General features: G+C 34.8%; 1 protein-coding gene across 1 annotated transcript in view; it reads left to right on the top strand.

Moving 5' to 3' along the window:
- The window catches only part of Prp16 (ATP-dependent RNA helicase l(1)G0007), a 261,425-nt gene that overhangs the window by 174,452 nt on the left and 59,827 nt on the right, over positions 1 to 27,146 (top strand). The window contains exons 17-18 of the mRNA XM_090397330.1: positions 11,398 to 11,560; positions 23,303 to 23,467. Of these exons, the coding sequence (XP_090253456.1) occupies positions 11,398 to 11,560; positions 23,303 to 23,467 (328 nt within the window). The remainder of the gene's footprint in view (positions 1 to 11,397; positions 11,561 to 23,302; positions 23,468 to 27,146) is intronic.

Genomic DNA, 27,146 nt, shown 5'->3' with positions numbered 1-27,146 from the left:
TCTAAAGAGACATTGTCAGGAGTACAAACTAAATTGTAACACACACACACACACACACAAGCAACATAAAAGAAAGTGAAAGTTAGGACTCACTTTCCTTTCCTAGTTAGGACTCTGTTTAAAGTCCTAACTAGGAAGGGTACACTTGTGAGCACCAGTTGGAAGCACAGGTTTTGACCCCTAAGACTTAAGGTTTCCATATTTTCAGAAGCTTAGCACATCCATATTTATTTCAGTTGCTTTTAAGGACAACTGTAGATTCTAAAAAAAAAAGTTTTGTTTTCTGTACTTGCTATAATGGATCATTGTACTTATCTTGTGTGATGTCTCCAAGGAAGGTCTGCTAGACTAACATGCTGTAATCATGATTACAAGTGTATTTTTTTATGTTCTTCCAAGCAGATAGCAGCTGACTTTCCAGTGTGTCCATATTAGGCCAGCTTGCATGAACAAGGAACTCTATTCTAGGAACTCAGTTCCAGGTGTGTACCTGGAACTGAGAGAGGAAGAAATTGTTCCTTACGGAAATGGATAGGAACTGCCAGTTTAAAATTGGGTTTGAAGGCAGTGCATAGATTATCATGAGATTGCTGATATATACCCTCAGGGGATATACAGGATAATTATGATATTACTACGTGAAACGTTACACCATTACTAACTTCCGATCACCAATTTTCCTCCAAATTAATCTGTTATCTGTCAAGATTCCAATGTTATTAGATCTTATATTTCTGTCTTTTAAGGCACTTTTTACTGTATTAATCCATCTACATCTTGGTCTTCCTCTAGATCTTTTTCCTGCCAACCTGGCAAAGAACACTTGTTTAGCTAATCTTTCCTCTCCTATTCTATTTAAGTGACCATACCACCTGAGATTAGCTCTACTAATACATTCCTGAATGCTAACAATTGCAAGTTCTAATACCTCATTTTTAATGTGATATTGCCATTGATGCCATCTGTTCACTCCACTAATCTTGCTGAGAACTCGCATATCAGATGTCTCCAGTCTTTGATCAAGTATTTTATTTCTAATCCAGTTCTCAGATCCATAATTTACAATTAGTTTGAACACTGTCATGTATACAACTAATTTAGTGTTTTGACTAATTTCTTTCTTATTCCATATAAATTTATTCAGCTGACTTCCTTCCATACCAGCTTTACTAATTCTGTCATCTATTTTGAAGATGGTATATTTAATTTATCATCTTCACAAAAAATTTGCATTCAGATTTTCAGTGTTTCTGCCTATTTTCATTGTCTTTGTCTTTTTATTGTTAATTTTCATACCAAATTTATCACAACAGTTAATTTAGGGAATCTTGCAGACTTGTACTGGATTTATTCATAAGTATAACATCATCTGCGTAATGTAAAGAGCTGAGATTAACATCACTAATTTTGATATAAGATTTAATTCCACTTTCCTTCATAATGCGATCCACATGGATATTGAATGACAATGGAGATAAAGTACATTGTTTGATATAATGTCCCTGTTACACCACATAAACTTTAGCACTTTGAAGAGCTTTCCTCTTGGCACCTTGTGATATGCCTTTTCCAGATCAACAGAACTTAACCATGTTATATTCCCAAGATTTCTCAACTATTTGTTTTAAAGTGAAAATCTGATCCTGATAACCTCTGTTTGTCCTGAAACCAACTTGTTCTTCACCAAGCTTTCCTTTCACAATTTTTCTTAGCCGTTTCTCAAGTATACTTGCATAAATCTTATCAGGAACACTCAGTAGGGAAATATATCTGGAATTTGATACTCTGACCTCTGAATTATACAATGCAGCCACTGTAAACTATTATACCTCCATATTTGAGCATTGCATCAAATTTCATTACGTTGAATTTCATCTACTTCAGCTGCCTTTCCACATTTAGATTTTTGATGACTTTTTCTTCTTCAGTTATGGATGTGTATTTCTCACTGCATTCCTGTTGGGTTTTTTTATCATCATGCTGACACTGCTTGTTTCATTTAATAGTCTTTCAAAGTAATTTCTCCAGACATCTAGAATATCTTTATCTTCAGTCACCTTTATCATCTCCAATTCCTTTTACAGTAATTTTACCTCCATTTCTAAGTTTTTCAATAGCCTCCAGAATATTTTGTCACCTTCCTGATATTTATTTTCTATGTTCTTATCAAAGTCTTCCCATGAATTTTGTTTAGCTAGTTTTACACAGTGCTTTGCTTTCTTACATTCTCTTTTCTTTTATTATCTTTCTTTCTTATATTCTCTAAGAGCAAAACTGACTTATCTGCCATGAACTTTTCATGTGTTTTCTTCTTTTTCTTCACTTCCTTGTCCACCATGGAGTTCTGATTTTTCTGTCCTTACAGATAACCTCACCATATGCATCTCTGGCTGAATCAATCAATGTTTTCTTCAGAATTTGCCATTGAATCTCCAAGGTTTGGCTCTTGTTTTCAAACTCATTGATGTTTGAGCATTTCAGTGTACAGTTCATCAGTGCCAGCTCGTAAGAATTTGTAGTGGTGTGACTACAATGCTACCTGCCCAAACTGCATGTAAATCCCATGTTACCCACCACTTGGTTATGGTTTAGTGTGGTCTGCATTGTATGCAGCTCCAGCATTGAGTATACTAGCCCTAGCCCACACTGCACATTGACTATTGCAAAATGCAACTATTGCTACAAAATGAATTATATAAAATACTATTGAGCGATATTGTTTACAAAGAAGAAGAAAATGGTTTTGAGATCCGTTTTAACGACAACAATGTTAATTTGTTGGGCTGGTAGCATTGGTCCAAACTGCACATAAATCACGCATTATCCACAGTAGGTAGTGGTTTTGTGCAGTCTGCATTGAACACAGCTCCAGTGTTGAGTATACTTGCCAGTACTGATACTAGTCTTAGCCCACACAGCACATTGACTATTGCAAAATACAACTATTGCTACAAAATGAGTTATATAAAATACTATCAAGCGATATTGTATTACAAACAATATATTTATCTAAAAATAATGGTTTTTAGATAAATATATAAAAATTTAAGAACGGCGATCATAAAACAGGAACTTTCATTTTATACTGGAGGGGCTACAGCCCTTATGGATGAGCCACTACTGTAGTTCACTTCTGACAGCTGTTCAACCTTGATTCATTTTAAAACTTTTTTACACACACTCTTCTTTTCAGTATGAAGTTCACTTTTATCCTGCTCAACACTAAATAGTGATCACTTCCTATTTCAAATCCTCTGTATACTCTTGTGTCCTGAACCAGTGGAAACATCGCTATTGACTATAACATAGTCAATTAGACTTTTCTTATTTCTTGCATCTTCTCTTCATGTGAATTTATAGACATTTTTATGTCGGAGCATAGTGTTAGTAATAATTAATTCATGTCCTGAACAGAAATCTAACAGGCATTTGCCATTATTATTAGCTTTGTGCTTTTCTCCAAATTTTCCCCAAATATTTCTATATGTCTAGTAATCATTTCTCACTCTGCTGTTTAGATCTCCAATAAGGAGGGCCAACTTTTTCTTTTTCATTGAGCCAGCTACCTTCTCTTAATGCCTCAAAAAATTCCCCAATTTCTTCCTTGGTAGAATCTTCTGTGGGACCATAATCACAAACAAATCTCATTGTCCATTTCTCCCATCCTGATATTTGTCCACATCACTCTACTTGATATTGCCTGCCATTCAAGAAGATTATCCTCATATTTAGTGTTGAATACTATAGCTACTTCCTTTCTTCCCTGAATATTATTGTCTGAATATAACATTTTGTGTTTGTCGAATTTGAACAAAATTTTGTGTTTGCTTAAGAATTAAGTATTTTGTTGATTCTGTAGGAATTATAGCAATTAGACAGGAAGGTGTGACATATATAGTTCTGCTAGTTAGAGTTTAATAATACCATACTGATGGGAAAATCTTTCTTTGTGAGTAGGTTTTCCATATATACAAGGTGTTCGGGATAAATTTGACAGTTTCGTAAGGAAAAAGAAAATCTTCTTTGTATCTATTAAATTTAATGAATTGACAAAAAAACATTACAGGCAGAGTTAATTACAATACTATCAACAAGATTTACTCAAAATAACCACCATTAGCATCGATCACAGCTTCAATTCTGCTTCGGAACCTCGAACAAGCTGATGCTACAGTCTCCCTGGGAAGGGCCGCAAAAACTGTTTTAATTTTATCCATTAACTGGGCTTTTGTATTACTGGAAGTGCGATTGGTGTCTTTTTCAACTGCGCCTCATACAAAATAATCCATGGGGTTAAGGTCTGGGGAGTTTGGAGGCCAAACATTTGGACTGGTGAAGTCGTAGAAATTTTCAGACAACCATTTTTGACTTTTCCCAGAGGTGTGGCAAGGGGCCGAATCCTGCTGCCATACATACGGCCTACCATTGGCTACCCTTGTTATCCAGGGCTTGACTACAGTTAGCAACTCCACGAACAAAGCCCGAATTCCAATGCCAGGGTTCTTCAACACCTGTTCCTGCAGATTTGCGAGGAATTCTGCTGTACGAACGCAATCAGATCGTCTGCTAGGGATCTTTCTTCTTGCCTGATTGTTTTTACTATATTCAGGGAGCATTGGGCAGCAGTCGTAATATCCTTATTTTGATGGCGGGCACGAATCATCATGATACAAGTTATTCTCTTCCATGATTCAGGTGGGTTCCAGCTATCCATCCTTTCTGACATCTTGTATATGAATGAAGAAGGGTCCAAACTTTTAAATGAAGAGAAGTGTGTGTTAATACATGTAACTTATGGAAAAATATAATTAATTATAAATATGTCAAATTTATCCCGAACACCCTGTATGTATATATATATATATATATATATATATATAGTATGGAAATTAAGTTATTATCTAATGGTGATCTTACTTTCTCACTATACAGAAAATGTAATTAGTAATCTTTGTAAATCATCATCATTTTCTGCAAGTGAGATTATGTCATCAGCATTTATTGATAAGTATTTTGATTTTTTTCAACCAAAAATAAATGTAACAAAAATAACTAACACTGGGTTTATAAATTGTGATAGATATTTAATTAAACCTACTAGCTTTTTCCACATATGCTAGTGGCTTTGTCTAGGTTAGGAAGAACAAACAAATATACAATAAGTGGTTTTCAGTTGTGTAAAGATTCATATTTGCTGCTTATTGTATATTTGTTTGTTCTTCCTAACCCAGATGAAGCCACTAGCATATGTGGCGATACTAGTAGGTTTGATTAAATAACTATTACAACCTATAAACCCAGTGTTAGTTATTTTTTTTATATCCGGTTATTCTTATTTTTGATTTGTATTCTACACTTTTCCATTTTGTGTACTTCTTTTATTATTTCTTCCATCACTAGGTTAAGTAAGCTGGTACTGAATATAACTCACGTTTGGTTACAGGAATCTCCCATTTCAATTGATTTTTACCACAATTTATTTAATTACAGGCTAAAAATTTGCTTAACACATTCCGTCCATGCTAGTCCAGTTGAAACTTCTTGATCTGTCCTTGATCTTAAATAGTGCTGAGACCTTTACAGTCTCTGTACTAAATTTAGTGACAATCAGCATAATTAGTGACAACTAGTATGAAAACTATCTTGTGGATGAAAAAAAATCTCCCTTCCCATGGGAAGGGAGATTTTTTTTCATCCACATTTTTTTCATCCAACCAAACACAGTATCTAATTAATTTGTCCTAACCTTTATCACATATTTGCGGAAAATATGTGGTAAAGTGTATAATGTGTATAATTTAGTCGATGAATGCAGAAATCTAAAGATTTATGTAAAGCAAACAAAGATATAACTTGAAATAAAATGAGATTTTTCCATATCATTAAGACAGTTCACAAATAATAATTTTGCAAATGAAATTTAACCAAAAGCATTCATACTAGCATGCTGTATGTTGGAAATGTTAAAATGTGCCTACCTGATATGGAAGGGACATAATACACCATCAAGCAAATTCCCTCTTGAAGCAAAATACATGTGGAGGAACTGCTCCATCCTGAACCAATTCATGGTATTTTTTGCTGACAGTTGATTTATATTTTCAGATGATACAACTTCATAACAGAGTATGAATGTACATGCTGTATATATGTACTGAGTGTAGTAAGCATTGTGGTTCAAGCCACCATTAAATAAGTGTGTTGATTAATTATTTACTGTCTTAATGTGAACTTTTTTATATTAAAAAAATTATACCTTACAGATAGTGGAATAGTACCAGTAATAAAAAGAATCAAGAAAAAAGTTATCACTTTAGAAGGAAGCAAAAATTGCAGATTATTTTTACCGAATTAGACCACAGTGCAAACTCTGGGCTCGTTTAGTAAACGTTCAGGAATTATTAAACTCGTATTCAGATGAATTGAGTGATGATGACCTCAATGTTCGATGAACAACTTGTGTTTGAAGAACAAGATGATTGGAATGCAGAAGAAAATGTACTAATGAACGACTTAATTTTAAAAGAATTTGAGTCATTGTTTCAAGCTGTTGAAAAAACTTGAAAACAACGAATTATTATATTTACCCTAATATTGATTGCAGTATGCAAGTCTACCAGAATGTAGATAAGGCTATGAGATGTTACTGCAAGATTGCACACACACAGAAAAAGAAATAAAATATTTAACAAAATTTGTTAAATATTTTAACCAAGTATCTTGTTAAAATATTTTATTCTCCTTCATAATTATATTGGTATCAAAAACAGTAAAAACGAGTATTTAAAAAATTACTAAAGATTCTAAAGCCCATGCATCAGTTAGTTTTTTTTCATTGCTTGTTATATTTGATTAACATGTTTTCGGGTAGCATAATTTTCATGGGATACATTAACCACGTAAAGCAAGTGATTCCCTTATTTTAATTTCTTCAGTCTGTATCTTGCTCTGTATTTATTCTAGACTGTTATCTATGTATCTGTTCTTAGTTAGTTCTGAAACTTGTTTCGGTATTTTTCTTATTTTAAATGCAGTTATTATTGGCTTTTAACTCTTCTCTCATATTCTTTAGTTAAATGATAAAAAACGCATGTAAAGTGAACTATTATATTCTAATTTCTCTCTTATTTGCTTTAATATAAATATTCAATCTGTTAATTTATTTTTTCTAAACCTGTGTTACTTATCAGGTAATTCAACCAACTTTATTATATTTTGAATTATTTTGTGCCAATTTTTATTTATGAATCTGAGCGCTGGGTTATAGAAATAAAAACTTGAACAAAGATCACAGTGAGGAGAGACAGATGGCTTCATTGGCAATATCTCATAATTTAAGAAGGGTAGTGCTTTTAATTTGACACAACTTGCTTTTATTTATTTGTGTTCCTCTTTCATTTCGTAGCATGAATCACCACATTAACAGATCAATAATAGAGAAGCACATTTTAGTTCAAGTTTTTTCAGCTTTCTGTTTTCTTTCCATGGTCTATTAAATATGCTTAAAGAAGTATGAGTGGATCAAAACTTCATGATCTCTTGTATGTATCGTTACATGTCATCCGGATCTACTATTCTCCCCCCCCCCTCTTCCTACACATTATATACATCGTCATAGTGCAGTAGGTCCTTAATTGTCCTTGCATTAATCCTAGTTGATCTCTTCCCCTTCCATTTGTTTAATGTCATGGCTACAGATTAATCTGGGTTCATAAATGGAAGCAGATTTTTTTATTTTCGTTTTGTTATTTTTTTCCCCTGCATAATGCAACATATGTTTGTTTGGTGAGAGGTTGTTCTTCTCCTCATCCTGTACATCTGGCTTTAATGTATATTTGAAGGGCTTTAAAATATGTATAACCGAGAGGAGACCTCCACATAGCCTTTAAAGGAATGCGGAGAACCGACCAGGGCTTCTGACCTAATGTCCAATCCTCACCTTCTCGTGGTGCACCCTGTTGGGTATCTACTTTGATACTGAACGAACGAGGATGGGCTGGCAATTTGGGATTTAGCCGACCAAATTGTATTCTTATTGGTTAAATCAAAATAAAAAACGATGGTACAACAGACAAAATTTCATGCCGGCTGGGGCATCGCCCGGTTAAACAAGGCCCCCGTTGTTTTCGCCAGGGCGAACAGCGAAAAGTCAGCTACTGGAACAAATCTGAAAACAAACCCCAACTCAACATCACCAGAGTTAAAGATTGGTACTATCAACGTAAGAAGCCTGAATGGCAAAGAAATGGAGCTAGCTGAGGAATTAGATAAGTACCAGATCGACATAATAGGGGTGACTGAAACAAAAAAGATAAAAAGTGGTGAGATCTTTCTGAGCAATAAATACAAAATGTTATATTCAGGCAATCAAGGAAAAGAAGGAGTAGCCATAGTATTCAACACTAAATACGAGGCTAATCTTCTTGAATGGCAGTCAGTCTCAAGTAGAGTAATGTGGGCAAATATGAGAATGGGGAACTGGACAATGAGACTTATTTGTGCTTTTGGCCCTACAGAAGGTTCTACTTAGGTAGAAGTGGAAGAATTTTTTGAGGTTCTAGAAAAAGCAACTGACACAATGAAAAAGGAAAAGTTGGTCCTTGTTGGGGATCTAAATAGCAGAGTAGGAAATGATTGTGAGAAATACAAAAATATTTTGGGAAAATTTGGAGAAAAGAGCAAAGCTAATAATAATGGCAAATATCTGTTGGATTTCTGCTCAGGACATGGACTGGTTATTACTAACACTATGTTCCAACATAAAAATGTGCACAAATTCACATGGAGAGAAGAGGCTAGAAATAAGAAAAGTCTCATTGACTATGTTATTGTTGATAGTGATGTTTTCTCCCTGGTGCAGGACACCAGAGTGTACAGAGGATTCGAAATTGGAAGTGATCACAATTTAGTCTTGAGCAGGATAAAATTGAATTTCATATTGAAAAGAATAACATGTAAGAAAGTTTTAAAGCGAATAAAAGTTGAGCTGCTCTCAGATGTGAACTGTAGACTAAAATACAGAAAGATTATTGAAAAGAAAATGAAAGAGTTTGAGAACAGGAATCAAACCTTGGCGATTCAGTGGCAAACTCTGAAGAAAACATTGATTGATTCTGCCAGAGAGGCATGTGGTGAGGTTGTGTGCAAGGATAAAAAAATCAGAACTCCCTGGTGGACACAGGAAGTTAAAGAGGCAGTGAACGAAAAGAAGAAAGCATATCAAAAGTTCCTGGCAAAAAAGGCAGCTTTTACTCTTACAGAATACAGAGACAAATGTAAGAAATCTAAACACTGTGTAAAGCTGGTTAAACAAAAGTCATAGGAAGACTTTGGTAAGAACATAGAAATTAAATATCAAGAAGGTGGCAAAATATTCTGGAGGTTGTTGAAGAAGCTCAGAAATGGAGTAAAGAGTGCTGTAGAGGGAATAAGAGATGATAAAGGTGACATGAAAACAGGAGAAAAAGATATCCTTGAAGTATGGAGTAATTACTTTGAAAAACTGCTAAATGAAACAAGCAGTGATGACAGCACAGTGATAAAAAACACTGACCAGACATGCAGTCAAGAATACATATCCATACTGAAGTAGAAAAAGTCATCAAAGGCTTGAAATGTGAAAGGCAGCAGGAGTAGATGATATTTGACCAGAAATGCTGAAGTATGGTGGTATAAAAGTCTTACAGTGGCTGCACTGCATAGTTCAGAAAGCCTGGACTGAGGGACGAATTCCCAATGATTGGAGTAGAGCTCTCATAGTACCCATATATAAAAAGGGAAATAAAACTGAATGTGAGAATTGCAGAGGTATTTCCCTACTGAATGTTCCTGGCAAGATCTATGCAAGTATACTTGATAAACGGTTGAGAAGAATTGTGGAAGAAAAGCTTGGTGAAGAACAAGCTGGATTCAGGCCAAATAGAGGCTGTCAGGATCAGATCTTCACTTTACGACAAATAGTCGAGAAAGCATGGGAATATAACAAAGATCTGTATTTAAGTTTTGTCGATTTGGAAAAGGCATATGACAAGGTGCCAAGAGAGAAGCTATTCAATACGCTGCAGTTATATGGTGACAATGGGGCATTATATCAAGCAATACTTAGTCTTTATTTGATTTGTAAGTCAGCAGTTAGAATTGAAGGAAGTATAGGAAGATGGTTTAATGTTAAATCTGGTGTGAGACAAGGATGTACATTATCCCCTCTGTTATTCATTATCTATATGGATCACATTATGAAGGAATGTGGTATTAAACCTGATATCAAAATTGGAGATGTTAATGTCAGCTCTTTGCTTTATGCGGATGATGTTATACTTCTAAATAATTCCGCTACAAGTCTGCAAGATTCTCTGACTAAATTGAATAGCTGTTGTAATAGATATGGTATGAAGGTCAGCAATAAAAAGACAAAGACAATGAAAATAGGCAGAATCATTGAAAATGTCTACTGTGTTGTGAATGGAGAACCTGTGGAACAAGTAAAACATTTCAGCTACTTAGGCACGATTTTTACTCAAGATGGTAAATTAAATATAGAAATAGACAACAGAATCAGCAAAGCTGGTACGGTGGGAAGTCAATTGAATAAATTCATATGGAATAAGAAAGAAATTAGTCGGAACACTAAATTAGCTGTATACAAGACAGTGTCCAAACCAGTTTTAACTTATGGATCTGAGAGCTGGGTCAGAAGTAAAACACTAGACCAAAGACTAGAGACCGCAGATATGAGAGTCCTGAGAAAGATTAGAGGTGTGAACAGATGGCATCAATGGCAATATCATATTAAAAATGAGGATATTAGGAAAGAACTTGACATTGTCAGCATCCAGGAATGCGTTAGCAGAGCTAATCTGAGGTGGTATGGTCACTTAAATAGAATGGGAGAGGAAAGATTAGCAAAACAAGTGTTCTCTTCCAGGTTGGCAGGAAAACGACCCAGAGGAAGACCAAGATATAAGTGGATTGATACGGTACAAAGTGCCTTAGACGATAGAAATATAAGATCTGATAATGTTGGAGTCTTGACAAGTAGATAGGAAGTTAGTAATGATGTAATTTTTTCATGTAGTACTGTCATATCCTGTACTCCCCTTGAGGGTACGTGGCAGGAATTTGATTATGATGATGATGCTTTAAAATATTATTACTGAAACTGATATTGGATGACTTATTCATACAGTGTAATATTAGTAGTTAGTACTTCTTGATTCAATATATGCATTATTTAATTTGATTTATGTATGTAAGTAACTTTGCTGTTCTTTAAATTTTTGATTTAAAAAGTCATAAAAATGATTTCATTCTTAATTTTTATGGCATCTGAATTTAATGCCAAGATCTTGTTTGCTATTCTGGTTAATACTAAAATTAATGGATATCCTTTTATTTCAGACACTGCTTTCGTTTGTATACAGAAAGCCAATATAAACAAGAAATGCTCACTACTACTATTCCAGAAATACAGAGAACCAATTTATCTAATGTGGTGCTGTTATTAAAATCACTTGGCGTACAAGATCTTCTTCAGTTTCATTTTATGGATCCTCCTCCTCAGGTACAGATATAACATTTTTTTTTAGAGGCAGGGTGAACTATTGTTTTATGTTCATTATAAAAATATATTGTCATTCTTAATAGTGGTAATTTTTATATCATTCCATGCGGGATTCTTCATTCAGTATTCATTATATTTATCTTTTAACTTAGAAAAAAAATAAGCAACCATATGTAAAGAATAGTAATCCAACATCTTGATAATTTTTTGTTTCCATTTCAAATGGAAGCAACTGTTTTACTCTTGATCAACTGTTTAATTCTGTACAAATCACAAATCTGTTCAATTATTGAATGTTATTTGTGCTGATGTCCCTATGAACTCTTCACTCAACACCAAAAAAGCATTTAGGTTGATTAATGATCTCTGATATATAATTTCTGATATATACACTCAAGGGTGTAGAGGATATGATAGTACTAAAAATTTACATCATTACTAACTTCCTACCTACAATTTTCCTCTAAATCAGTCTGTTACCCGTCAAGACTCCAACATTATCAGATCTTATATTTTTATCGTCTAAGGCACTTTGTACCTTATCAATCCACCTATATCTTGGTCATCCTCTGGGTCATTTTCCTACCAACCCAGTAGAGAATTGTTTTTCTAATCTTTCCTCTCCCATTCTGTTTAAGTGACCATACCACCTGAGATTAGCTCTACTAATGCATTCCTGGATGCTGACAATATCAAGTTCTTTCCTAATATCCTCGTTTTTAATATGATATTGCCACTGATGCCATCTGTTCATGCCCTTAATCTTTCTCAGGACTCTCATATCTGCGGTCTTTAGTCTTTGGTCAACTGTTTTTCTTCTAACCCAGCTCTCAGATCCATAAGTTAAAATTGGTTTAAACACTGACTTGTATACAGCTAATTTAGTGTTTTGGCTAATTGCTCTCTTATTCCATATAAATTTATTCAGTTGACTTCTTACCATACCAACTTTGTCGATTCTGTTGTCTATTTCCATATTTAATTTACCATCTTCACTAACAATCGTGCCTAAGCTGAATTGTTTTACATGTTCCACAGGTTCTCCATTCACAACACAGTTGACATTTTCAATGATTCTGCCTATTTTCATTGTCTTTGTCTTTTTAATGCTGACGTTCATACCATATGTATTTCAACAATTATTCAATTTAGTCATGGAATCTTGCAGACTTGTAGCAGATTTATTTAGAAGTCTAACATCGTCTACATAAAGCAAACAGCTGAGATTAACATCTCCAATTTTTAATATCAGGTTTAATACTACATTCCTTCATAATGTGATTCATATAGATAATGAATAAGAGAGACGATAATGTACATCCTTGTCTGACACGATGTTTAACATTAAGCCATCTTCCTGTACTTCCTTCAATTCTAACTGCTGACTTACAACTCAAATAAAGACTAAGTATTGCTTGATATAATGCCCCATTGACACCACATAACTGTAGCATTTGGAATAGCTTCTCTCTTGGCACCTTGTCATATGCCTTTTCCTGATCTACAAAACTTAAATGCAGATCTTTGGTATATTCCCATGATTTCTCAACTATCTATTGTAAAGTGAAATCTGAACATGACAGCCTTTATTTGGCCTGAATCCAGCTTGTTCTTCACCACGTTTCTCTTTCACAATCCTTCTCAATCATTTCTCAAGTATACTTGCATATATCTTACCAGGAACACTCAGTAATGAAATGCGTCTGTAATTTTCACATTCAGTTTTATTTCCCTTTTTATATATGAGCACTATGAGAGCTCTACTCCAATCATCTGGAATTCGTTCCTCTATCCAGGCCTTTTGAACTATGCAGTGCAGCCACTGTAAGACTTTTATACCTCCATACTTCAGCATTTCTGGTCAAATATCATCTACTCCTGCTGCATTTCCACATTTCAAGCCTTTGATGGCTTTTCTACTTCAAGTATGGATATGTATTCCTGACTGCATGACTGGCCAGTATTTTTTACCACTGTGCTGTCATCAGTGCTCGTTTCATTTAGCAGTTTTTCAAAGTAATTACTCCATACTTCAAGGATATCTTTTTCTCCTGTTTTCATGTCACCTTTATCATCTCTTATTCCCTTTACAGCACTCTTTACTCCATTTCTGAACTTCTTCAAAAACCTCCAGAATATTTTGCCACCTTCTTGATATTTAATTTCTATGTTCTTACCAAAGTCTTCCTATGACTTTTGTTTAACCAGCTTTACACAGTGTTTAGATTTCTTACATTTGTCTCTGTATTCTCTAAGAGCACAAGCTGACTTATTTGCCAGGAACTTTTGATATGCTTTCTTCTTTTCGTTCACTGCCTCTTTAACTTCCTGTGTTCACCACGGAGTTCTGATTTTTCTATCCTTGCACACAACCTCACCACATGCCTCTGTGGCTGAATCAATCAGTGTTTTCTTCAGGGCTTGCCACTGAATCTCCAAAGTTTGGTTCCTGCTCTCAAAATCTTTCATTTTTTTCTTGAGTAATATTTGTGTATTTTAGTCTACAGTTCAAGGAGCCTGTGTAGCTCAGTGGATGTGGCATTTGCACACCACCGTGCTTGGACGCACGAAGGAAGACTTCGTTTCGAGTCTAGTCGGCGACTAGAGGAAATTTTTCTAAGCCTTTTTTCAACCGGTTCCCGAGTTAGTCGATCTCTGGCACGGGCAAGCAGGTTTTTCCTCCCGGAAACTCGGGTTTTTCGTCCTGCAAACTCAAGAAAATCGACCGTAGAACCCACATTATTTCAGACATTAAATATATTGTGTTAGGGACCACGAGATGGCAGCACATTTGAGCCATCTCTCTTCACTGCGTACCACCTAATTAGAGATAGTTTTGGTCCATCTGTCTCTGATTGGGTACCAGTGGAGGTTGAACTGCCCACTCAGGCTCCAAAAGTTAGATAGGGCTAAATGGCCTCGCCTACTCCCATATACGGGAATAAAAAGGCGTTAGCTGATAGCTGAGTCTACAGTTCACATCTGAGAGCTGCTCAACTTTTATTCTCTTTAAAACTTACATGTTCTTCTTTTCAATATGAAATTCAATTTTATCCTGCTCAAGACTAAATGGTGATCACTTCCAATTTCAAATCCTCTGTACACTTTGGTGTCCTGCACCATTGGGAAAACATCACTATCAACAATAAAATTCCTGTATTTGCCATTATTATTAGCTTTGCTCTTTTCTCCAAATTTTCTCAAAATACTTTGTATGTCTGACAATCATTCCTTACTCTGCTATTTAGATCCCCAAGAAGGACCAACTTTTCCTTTTTCATTGTCTCAGTTGCTCTCTCTAAAAGCCTCAAAATATTCCTTCATTTCTACCTTAGTAGAACCTTCTATGGGACCATATGCACAAATAAGTCTCATTGTCCAGTTCCCCATTCTCATATTTGCCCACATCACTCTACTTTTGACTGCCTGCCATTCAAGAAGATATTAACCTCATATTTGGTGTTGAATATTATGGCTACTTCTTCTTTTTGTTGATTGTCATTGCCTGAATATAATATTTTGTATTTATTGCTCAGAAAGATCTCACCAATTTTTGTCTTTTTTGTTTCAGTCACTCCTATTATGCTGATCTGGTACTTATCCAATTCCTCAGCTAGCTCCAATTTTTTGCCATTCAGGCTTCTTATGTTGATAGTACCAATCTTGAGTTCTGGTGATGTTGAGTTTGGATAAGTTTTAGGATTTGTTCCAGTAGCTGGTCTTTTCCTGTTTTCCCTGGTTCCCTGGCGAAAACAACGGGGGCCTTGTTTAATTGGGTGATGCCCCAGTCGGCATGAAATTCTGTCATGTTGTACCATCGTTTGAAATTTTGGTTTAAGCCAATAAGAATACGATTTGGTCGGCTAAATCCCAAATTGCCAGCCCATCCTCATCCGTGCAGTATCCAGTTAGATACCTAACTGGGTGCACCACGAGAAGGTGAGGATTGGACATTAGGTCAGAAGCCTTTGTCGATTCTCTGCATTCCTTTGAAGGCTATGTGGAGGTCTCCTCTCAGTTATATAACTTTGACCCTTAAGCATTCACTGTTGGAAACTCATGGAGGACCACAGGAATAGCTTGTTCTAGCGAATTTTTTTTGTTGACATCCTTGTTTCCTTTTCATCGAATTATAAATAAAAGCTTACTATTGAAAAATTTCTTGCAGATTTCTATGTATTATAAGCTGAAAAGCAATTTTTGAGATTACCTTTGAATTAAATTAGTAATCATAGTGTATTTTTCATCACGGATCAGTCCCATCACAATGTTACAATGTTTATCTTATACATTCGTCATTGGTCAGTTTTTGTTGAACAACCCTTAAACAGTAAAAACTGTAGCTATTAAATTTAGTAAGATTCCTTTTTTGTAGGAACAGAATTTGATAGGCCAGAATTGGATGTTTTTTTAATTCACATTTGCTCCTCTGTGGTAGACTATTTGAGGGGTACCTTTTTTTTTTTGTTTTGCACTTTAAATGACTTCGATTTTAAAGAGCTTTTCATCATAATTTTAAACATATATTTTGTATGTGTGCTGCACTCACAGAAACTATGAAGGTGTTGAAATAAATAAAATGGTATCTGTCTCCAAATTGTATTGTAATGCAACCTTCATGAATCTTGTGTTAATCACTGTATTAAATGGTACATAATTTCAAAGGGTCTTTCATTCAGATATCAAAACAATGTTTTGCTCTTATGTTACACCCATAAAAAATTGTCTTATAGTGTTGACATATTTCTGGATTCTGGGTTCCAAGGAAATAAAAAAAACTGAGGAAAGAGTGCCAAGAAGACTTATCATGATTATATCTGGATTATGGGATTTAGATTATGAGGACAGATTGGGAGTATGTGGATTACAGACTGGTTAACAGGAGAAAGAGGAATGATAATGGTAGAGATCTATAAACTTCTGAATGGGTGTTAAAGGATATCATCTGATGAAATTTGTCGTTATATGGAAGATGAGGAGAGGACACGAGGGCATCCATTTAAGTTAAGTTTGCTTGCAGTCAAGAAAGGGATAAAAGCAGTGGAATAGTTTGCCTTTAGGTTAGTGAATGCATCCAATGTGAATGAATTTAAGGGAAGGCATGACAGCTGGTTTGGGTGATGTATAGCCTCCCTTGATGAGTCCTGGACTACCTAGAGATCTCAGATAATAATAATATGGTACCTGGATATGTAGGTAGCTCATTTTACCTTATATATATATATCCATGTATGATCATAAATGTTTTCAGGAATTCACATATACAACTGAATAGAGGCTCTTGATGTAAAAATACGATGAGTAGTACATGTAAAAAGTTAGCAATATGTTATATAATGCCCCCAAAAAAACACAAGTCCCTTTTCCATCATACTCTCTATCTCAAGCTCCTTGTAATGTCAACCTTATGCGGATGATTTGCTCATTGGATACTTCTACTATATATATATTTTTATGCAGTTTCTCAGGATATTTCAGCTAATTTCTATCTTTAAACTCATTGCAAAATCTTCTAACTGTTGTTCTCTCTTAATGATAATTTTGTCTCCATTGTTCTCATTATAATTGAATCGTTTATTCTTGCTGCAATTTTTTTTTTTTTTTTTTTTTTTTTTTTAACTACTTAGTTATCCTAGTAGTTAAATTGCAAACTCACGGGGACCACTCTTCTGGCAAGCATAGGATGACAATGAATTATTGTTGGCTATTGTTTTGATCTCATTTCTGGTTTCAGGTCTCAGTTTTTTTTATCTCATTTCTAGTTCTATATGGTCCTTTTCTGTATTGATTTGGACATCCCTTTTTTCTGGAATTCTTATACATTCTAACAGGAGAATTCATTAGAATTCTTTGTTTCCTGAGAAAATGTCCATTCTGCTTCCATTTATCCAGATAATTTTTATATTATCCAGATTACTTTCCATCCTTCTCATGAGGATAGAAAGAATGTATGATAGTTCCATTGTACAAAGGTTGTGCAAAAACTGATCTTTCTAACTACCAACTGTCAGATCTCTGCAGTGGTCATGAAGATTGAAGATTTTAAAGTTGGTAAAAACTAACTTACAGAAATGAGTTGACAGACAAGATATACTTTGCAAGGAACAGCAATGGTTTAGTAAAGGGAGGTCATGTTTTAGCAATTTGCTCATATTTTATAATGACGTTATGGCTGAGTTGGATAAAGGGCATGGATATACTATGATACTGTTGTATTTTGCTAAAGCATTTGATAGGATGCCACATGAAAGGCTATTGCATATACTGTGGGATGGGATATAAACTACTTGGATAAGTTAGTGGCTGACAGACTAGCATCAGAAAGTGGTATATGGGGGGGGGGGGGGTCAATCTACCAGATTTAAGGTGACCAGTAATGTACTCAAGGATCAGTTCTTGGACCATTGTTGTTCAGTCTATAAATTAATGATATTGGAAAGGACCTGACAGCAGCTGTTCAGTTGTTCACTAATGATGCAAAGATAAGCTGGCAATCAGGGATGCCACTGATATACACACTTACAGAATGATTTGAATAAGTTGGGATGTCAAATGATGGCTCATAATTCAGTGTTAATAAACATGAAGTTATGCACTTTGGCATGATGCGATTTCCAATGGCATATTATATTAGTAGGATCTACAAGAAGTTGATGAGGCTATGGGTCTTGGTGTTATGTTCAATAAGAAATTGAAAGTCAAAGGTCACATCGCAAAAAAGTTGCAAATACAGCTTAGAGAATAATTGTGATGTTGAAATGAACATTGATATTGGTCTTCTGATTATGGAGGGGGAGATAAAAAAAAAGCCGAGGAAAGATTGCAAGAGAAGTGTTACAAAGATGATATCAGTATTATGGAATCTACATTATGAGAATAGATTGAGCACATGTGGACTTGCAGACACTGGTGGACAGAAGAAAGGGGGGGGTGATATGACAGAGGTATTTAAAGTTCTCAGAGGGTGTTATAGGTCATTGACTGATGAAAATTTTTGTTATGTTATATGGAAGGTAGAGAGATGACAAGTGGGTATCCATGGAAGTTAAGTTTGTGTGCAGTTAAGAAAGGGGTGAGAGCTAAATTTTTCTCACCCAGAGCAGTGAGTAGAACTGTTTGTTTAAGTAATGAATGAGCCAATTTGGCTGAACATTCCTTTAGTATACATGCTGACATCCCATCTGTCCTTATTACCAAAATCTTATCCAGTTTCTTCAACAGCTCTTGAACTTTATTCTCCTTTATCTCTTCATTCAATGCAGTGGTTGTACTGCACACCATTGTTTGAACAATCCCACCAGCTTTTGACAAACAAGGGTACACCTACATTTAACTAAAATTATTCATCCACAGTCATTTTTCTTTTACTTGTAGCATAATGATGAAATTCTTTCAAGTGGCTTTTAACTGGCACAGCTAATTTCTTTTCATACTCCAACTTAACTTTCTATACCATACTCGTAACTTTTCCAGCCTGCATTTTATTTATTTCATAACTCCTCTAACTCTTATTCTCATGATATTCCTTCTGCATTATCATCTTCTTCTTCTTCTGCATTATCATCCGCTTCTTCAAACTCTAAGGATATATTCAGAGATACTGCATAATTTAAGTCAACCATCATGATTATTCACTTAGTACTCATCCGGGTAATTTGGTGATGCATTTCGTTGTCCTCAGCAGCTTAACCACCAGGTCGGCAGTAACACCCCACCATATGTTTCACCCCGTTAGTCTAAACTTTACATCAGATAGCCTTAAATTCACTGTTACATGGGATATTACCATTATTGTTTTCGTGAGTATCTACCCCTAACTGGACAAAAATCATCTGATATCATCAGTAGTAACTTTCCCATCCCCTCCTCTTCTATATCTTCTGTCCTTTCTAAAAATGCTCTGCTCTTTACACTCACTTCCATTTACTGCATCAGACTCCGAGAGCCAATAATCACTAATACCAATAATCTTAGGCTAAAACGTATTCATCAAGGCAACAACTCTACTTTTTTGTTCCTGATGCTGCTGGTGTTTGTGTAGAGACAGCAAGTTACCGCCTAGCTTTTTTCATATGCTTACATCTACAGTGTGCATGGTTGGCAGCTTTTTCTGTCTCCAGATGTACCCAAAAAGTCTAAACCCCAACTCTAAATTTTCAACCCTTCACCAGATCCATAATCATGATGAAATTATTTATTGGGAAATTATATATCATCTCTCTTTTTATCAATAAACTACAAACTTTTTATCAGTAAAAATAGATTTTTATTGATAAAAAGTTTGTAGTTTATTCTTAATGTTTGCTGTGATTTTCTTTGCTTCTATACAACGAAACACTTTTGACATTTGTTTCCTGTATTCTGAATATTTTTGCTTAGCTCATGTTATACAAATAAATCTTAACTGTGAATACATTTTTTACCTTTGTAATTCTCTTTTTAACATCCTCTTCTGCTCTGCTATCACATATGGTTAGAGTTCCAAAATACCTGAAATTCTTAGTTTGTTTAATAACCCTTATAAATTTTTTTTTTAAACTCTACTCACTAGCTTCTGTAATTGTTAAATTTTCTTCAGATTTATGTGAAAAGAAGAAAATTCATCAGTAAATTCAGAATCTGCTAATTTTGTGTTAAATTCAATTATCTTTTACTTTTCATTGTTTTTTTAATAATCATTGAAATGGGTGACTTCTTTTCCTTAATCTAGTTTGTCACATTTCATGGCATAATGATAAATCAACCATAGCTAAAACGGCTTATTATAGTAGGATATTTCATAACATAAAAAGCATGCTTTTATATATATATATATATATATATATATATATATATATATCAGTGACATCACATGACCATTTGGTTCGGTGCTGTTATGTTGTTACTTTTTCCATTATTTTCTCTATTCTTATCCCTGTCGTACCTACCAAGCTTGAAATCTCTAACCTATCTCTCTGGGTCTGCTTCTCCTTTCAGAACTCTGGCAAAATTTGTTTGATATAGCTGCACCAGCCAGAGTCCTAGTACTGAAGAATTCTTGTACAAAGAAACCTTCCCAGAGTTCAAGTATTACTTAATCTTGTTAAAGTATAAAGTGCCTATAGAAAATTCAACATTGCAATCCTGGCCAAAAACCTTCTAAACTTTCTTTAATTTCCCCTTATTCACAGGTTCGAACTTTAGCAAGTGGTAAAATCAATCTCATGCTCAGACAAACTTAGACTTACATAGAAAAAACATGTTTATTAAATATCAAATTGCATACAAATAAACTCCCACACATCAAAGGTATGTCATATCATCATCATCAAATTTCTGACATGTACTCTCAAGGGGTGTACAGGATATGATAGTAGTACTACATGAAAAATTTACGTCAAGACTCCAACATTATCAGATCTTATATTTCTGTCGTCTAAGGCACTTTGTACCGTATCAATCCACCTATATCTTGGTCTTCCTCTGGGCCGTTTTCCTACAAACCTGGCAGAGAACACTTGTTTTGCTAATCTTTCCTCTCCCATTCTGTTTAAGTGACCATACCACCTCAGATTAGCTCTGTTAATGCATTCCTGGATGCTGACAATATCAAGTTCTTTCCTAATATCCTCGTTTTTAATATGATATTGTCATTGATGCCATCTGTTCATGCCTCTAATCTTTCTCAGGACTCTCATATCTGTGGTCTCTAGTCTTTGGTCAAGTGTTTTACTTTTGACCCAGCTCTCAGATCCATAAGTTAAAACTGGTTTGAACGCTGTCTTGTATACAAACTAATTTAGTGTTCCGACTAATTTCTCTCTTATTCCATATGAATTTATTCAATTGACTGCCTACCATACCAACTTTGTTGATTCTGTTGTCTATTTCCATATTTAATTTACCATCTTCACTAAAAATAGTACCCAAGTAGCTGAAATGTTTTACTTGCTCCACAGGTTCCCCGTTCCCGATGCAGTTGACATTTTCAACAATTCTACCTATTTTCATTGTCTTTGTCTTTTTAATGCTGACCTTCATACCATATCTATTACAACAGTTATTCAGTTTAGTCAGGGAACCTTGCAAACTTATAGCGGATTTATTTAGAAGTATAACATTGTCCGCATAAAGCAAAGAGCTGACATTAACATCTCCAATGCTGATATCATGTTTAATACCACTTTCCCTCATAATCTAAATTCTAATTCAATAGCTAAGCAATAAGGAACATTCTAATTATCAAATTCACTATTTACATCTCTAGGTTAAATAAGTACACATTTATCATGAAACGTTAGTTCAAAATTCTAAGTAAAGCTCACTAACAAAGATTAATTCACATTTAACTGAGTGTTGCATACTCTCAGGCTTTCAGACAACTAGTCCAATATGATTAACACATTACTGAGCACAAAAGCTACTGAAAAGTTCTCTTTCCTTTCAATTAGAAATCTGTTCTCTCTTTGCTCCAATACTAATTGTTACATGAATAAGGAAATTTCTGTACATTACCGGTGTCCTGAGAGGATATCGCGCTTCTTTCGTCTGTCCTTTGTAGTCAGACATTTTTCTACTTTATCGAGTCATGTCCACATGGAGGTTACACTGATCAACACAAATGGTCATTCCTTGCACTTTGCCGTACAAACGCTCGTCTACTGGATCGCTGTCATCGTCATCTCGACCATCCTTCAGGGGGAACTTTTCCGCTGTCTCGCATCAGTAAACTTTTACCGATGGCCCTAGTTGATGTCTGCTTTCAGCTCACGTATAACATGCTCGACTCCTTCAGCTAACAACCGGGAAGGAGATTACTTCCGGTGCTGTCGATTGGTCAGCACTCTGCTTGTCCACATGAGAAACAGGAACAGAAAAAATGGGAGGCAAAACCTGTGTGAACTTGCTTTTTATTCTTCTTTGTAGCGCCCTCTTTCTGTATTGGAGGATCTCTCATTGCGTTCTCCTATTTGCCCCTACATGATTGTGTCACACTTCTGCTCCTTGAAGAGTGCTCTTTTCGCCAAACGCGGTGTTCAACGTGCCTTCCACGAACGCTTTCGCTTCAGGCGTTAGGTCCAAAGGTTGTTAGCTAGCTGCCTACGATGCCGTAATGCCCGAAGCGAAAGCATTCGTGGAAGGCAAGTTGAACTCGCGTTCAGCAAAAAGAGCACTATTCAAGGAACAGAAGTGTGACGCAATCACAAAGGGGCAAATAGGAGAATGTTTGCACTTAGACATACATTCTTACACAGAGTATAATTTTGACATCAATAATTTTAAACAATATAATTCTATTTAGACATACAATTTTCTCCTCTATTTTACTTCCTTCTAAGGTAATTCTAACATGTTTTCTTTTATATTTTGCTTTCTTAACTAATAGTACAAGTATTTCTAGCTCAGACTCATGTTTCTTGTTAAATCTTGAGTGACTGATTCTTTTGTTGAAAGAGTCCTCATTCAAGATCTAACTGCTGTCATGTGGCTTATGAAATCTGCACTACAAAATTTGCATCAATTTTGACTGTATGATTGCACTGTTATTGATGTATGCAAGTTTTAAGAGTGCATAGCACATCAGCATTCAACTTATTTTGTCCAATGCAATTAATTATAGACGAACTTTGATCCCTGCTTTATTTTTTTATTATGAAAACAAGAAATTATAGTAGAAAAATGTTCTTATATTTTGATTGTGTATATTGACTCATTTGTTAAGAAGTTGAACTGATTAACATTTTTAAAAATACTTTACTTCAGGATAACATGCTGAATTCTATGTATCAGTTATGGATTTTGGGAGCCCTAGGCAATGTAGGAAATTTGACATCTTTAGGTAGAAATATGGAAGAATTTCCCCTTGATCCTCCTCTTTCTAAACTGCTTATTGTGTCATGTGATATGGAATGCAGTACAGAAATTTTGGTAAGTTATTTTTTTATATTGCTTCAAAACTAATTAAACAAAGTGATGATCATCATTATAAAATCACCTAGCTTAAAATAAGTTTAAAAAATTTATTTTGAAATTTTTATACCATGAATTTAATTAATAATTAAATTCATGGTATAAATTGTTTTGAAATTTTTATACCATGTTTTAATATGCATTAATTATTTTTATATGTTTAATTAATAATTTTGCTTTAATGCAACAGCATTAAATACAAATATTCCACTTAAAATTAACAACAGGTACTATATTAAAAGTTTACTTAAACACTGATTGTTGCTCTGATTTTGTGATGATACATAATATCTTGCAAATGGAAGATGTATCAACAAATAGAGGAAAGTTGTAGAATGTTATTTTTTTCAGCTTAGGTAAACTTTTGTATAGAGTTAACTTTGAAGAACAGAATGTTTCCCCTTTGTATATTATATATGCTATATATTTCTTTGTTGTTTAGTATAGTTTTATCAGTCATGTCTTTACTACTTGACAGATAAGAATTCCCTAAGCCTGAACGTAAGAAATTTTTAAACAAAATCTACAACTTCCATCACTGAATGAAGTTCACTATGGAAATTGAATTATTGAGGCTGTGGTTGCCTAAATATGACCTAATTTTTGCACAGATTAATCCAGTAGTGGGAAAAAGCTCTCTCAAAAATGAATCAGCAGTTGTTGATTAATTTATTATTATTATTCGCGACACCTCCAAGGAGTCCAAAGACTCATCCCGGGAGGACACCTACTATACAACTGTCTCCACCTCTACTACCAATCATCTCCATCAACGCCATCTACCGCCCACCACCACCACAACTAATATTTTTTGTCAGTAAATTGCGTGTATTCTGAAGGGTTGATTTATCTGTATGCGGAATGAAAAAACCCTACTGCTTCCGTATGAGATCGGCTAATTCACCTTCATTTGAAAAAGTCCACATAAAGATTCTTCCCGTCACAACGAGAATCGAACTTAGGCCTATTCCAGCCAAAGGGCGCAATGTACCATCATTCTTCCAATTGCGCTATGGAGGCGCTATATCAGGAAATAAAAGTATTATAAACTATTTTCCTCTGATTTTTTTTTCTTCTTGCAACTATTTGAGTTCCTTTCTAGTGATTAGATTTTATCTTTGTCTTTGTCTCTTTTTTTTTTTTTTTTTCACCAAGTGAAGTTATTTTCCTTCTCTGATAATACAGTTGATGTCAAAGGAACCGAATCTTGGAAACACTAACTTCAGTTGAATTTTCTGTTTTATTTTTATCACATATGTATCAGTTAACTGCACAGTGATCTTCTTTATTGTACATTTGCTAGTTTTGTTAAAAATTCCATAACTTTCATTAGTCAATTTCTTGGAATCATAAAGATATTTCAGAATATCAAAATAAGATGTTCATCATTCCCTTATGAAAGAGAAATGATAAAAAAATTTATTTGTCTTACCTCTTTAAACTAACAAATCAGAAATGTATTTCGATTTGTTAGCTCTTGATGAAATCAACATTGTGTAACCGCAGTTTAAATTTAGAGCTTAGAGTATACGCATGGTTAAATGCTATGTATGGTCTGTACTGCTGTACGGTGCAGAAACTTGCACCGTACAGCATCAATAAAAAGACTTGAAGCCTTTGAGATGTGGTTATACAGATGAATGTTAAAAATCCCATGGACAGCAAAAACGTCCAATCAGGAAGTACTGGGACAAATGGGGAAATCACATGAACTTTTAGATACCATAAAAAGAAGGAAAACTGCATGTCTTGGTCACCTACTTCATAATGAAAAACATAAGATACTTCAGTTGATTATAAAAGGGAAGATAAATGGAAGAAGAGGACAAGGAAGACGAAGAACATCTTGGCTGGCAGCCATCAGACAGTGGACTGACATGAGCTCTGAGAAACTGCTCAGAGTAGCTGAGGATCGCTCAAAATTTGCCAAGGTGGTCGCCGACCTCCGATAGGCGATGGCACTCAAAGAAGAAGCTCATACAGTATAAATTTTAATGTTATATTAGTGATATATATGAATTTACATTTTGCAACATAATGCTTCTACAGCAACTTGTTCCAATGTTCATGTAGTATGAGAGAGCAGTTCAAGTTTATTATGCTAAACTTGATATCTGATTTGAAATCTGTAATACTTTCACAATATTTGAGCATTGAGAAGTATTCCAACATTAATGACAGTTTGTTATCATATATCAACATTTTTTGTTAGTGATCTGCAAATATTTTGACTGTCATTCATATCCCTGCTATCAGAGAAGTTGTGCATTTTGTATAGAATTTAATTGAGAATCAGTGGATGTCTGGCATGCAGCCCTCTACATCATTGAGATTGTGAATTTCATTGTCTCCATCAGAGTTGTTATAGTCATCTATATCAGGTGATTTAATGACAAACAGCTATTATTTTACAGAATTAGTCAACAATACAATTGTAAAAAATGTGCATAAAATATTTTTTATTTACTGAATTACCAGTAAATTTAAAGCATTTTTGCACTATTTATTGGTATTGTAAACTCTAATTCTGAAGTCAGCGACACAAGTTGCAATGCTACAACAATGAAACAATATGCTTGAAAAACACTTATATTAATAGGAAAATCTGAAGAGAAAATGCACTCCAATTTAACTTGCAATGAAGAGCCAGGAAAAAACTGATGATCCAATTATAAAAGTTAGCAGCAGCCTCTACGTTTTGCTGGTAAATTCTCAATTCCCCACTACCATATGTCTTGGAAATGTGCACATTTCTCCAAACCCCTTCATGGCATGTGTCCATAGGCGAGTGAGTGATGCAGGCATGGTGATTTGCTGTGGGTGTTAATTGACAGAGCCCATATTCGTTGTCCCTGACATTCGACAGTCGTCCAGGTGCCAAAGAAGTTGCCTATTAGTAACCCTCTCCATTACTTTAGACAGCACTGATGTTTGGGCAGTAAGTCAATAGTTTGATGGTAGGTACTTATTTATTTATTTTTATTTTTTATTTTTATAGTGTACATGATGCACAAGTGCAAGTTCAGGACCACGTCTTCTGAGTATAATTGGTGGAACATCACCACCACCACCAGAATCCTTTTTAGTATCCAGGACAATAATTGCAATCAACAGCTTCATCAATAGGACAAAATGACAGTAAACTTCTCACCCGTGCCATTGCAAACTATATATATAAAGCTGGAGTCCCTCTTTCAAACCACCCACAGTATGCTATTATTTTTTTCTTGGACTTCTTGTCACACTTCTCAGAACTGTGTTTTTTTGTTAGTGGGTAGGAATTCTGAACAGAGTGGAGAATGAAGACCCTTACTCCAACATAGATAATTAATGTCATACAGTCATAACTAGCAGCATCTGGAGAACAGAAACAATAGTGTAACTATGGAAAGTTAGTGCCAAAGGATAAGAGGTGAATGGCTGAAGAGAGGACATCATCATCAAATTCCTGCCATGTACCCTCAATAGTACTACATGAAAAAAAAATTACATCATTACTAATTTCCTATCTACTATTTTTCCTCCAAATCAGTCTGTTACTTGTCAAGACTCCAACATTATCAGATCTTATATTTCTATCGTCTAAGGCACTTTGTACCATATCGATCCACCTATATCTTGGTTTTCCTCTGGGTCG

The sequence above is a fragment of the Typopeltis vanoorti genome, chromosome 9 (genome assembly GCF_054136105.1).
Source record: "Typopeltis vanoorti isolate ZY-2024b chromosome 9, IOZ_Tvanoo_1.0, whole genome shotgun sequence".
Classification (NCBI taxonomy): Eukaryota; Metazoa; Arthropoda; class Arachnida; order Uropygi; family Thelyphonidae; genus Typopeltis; species Typopeltis vanoorti.
This window is presented reverse-complemented; position numbering and strand designations above follow the sequence as displayed.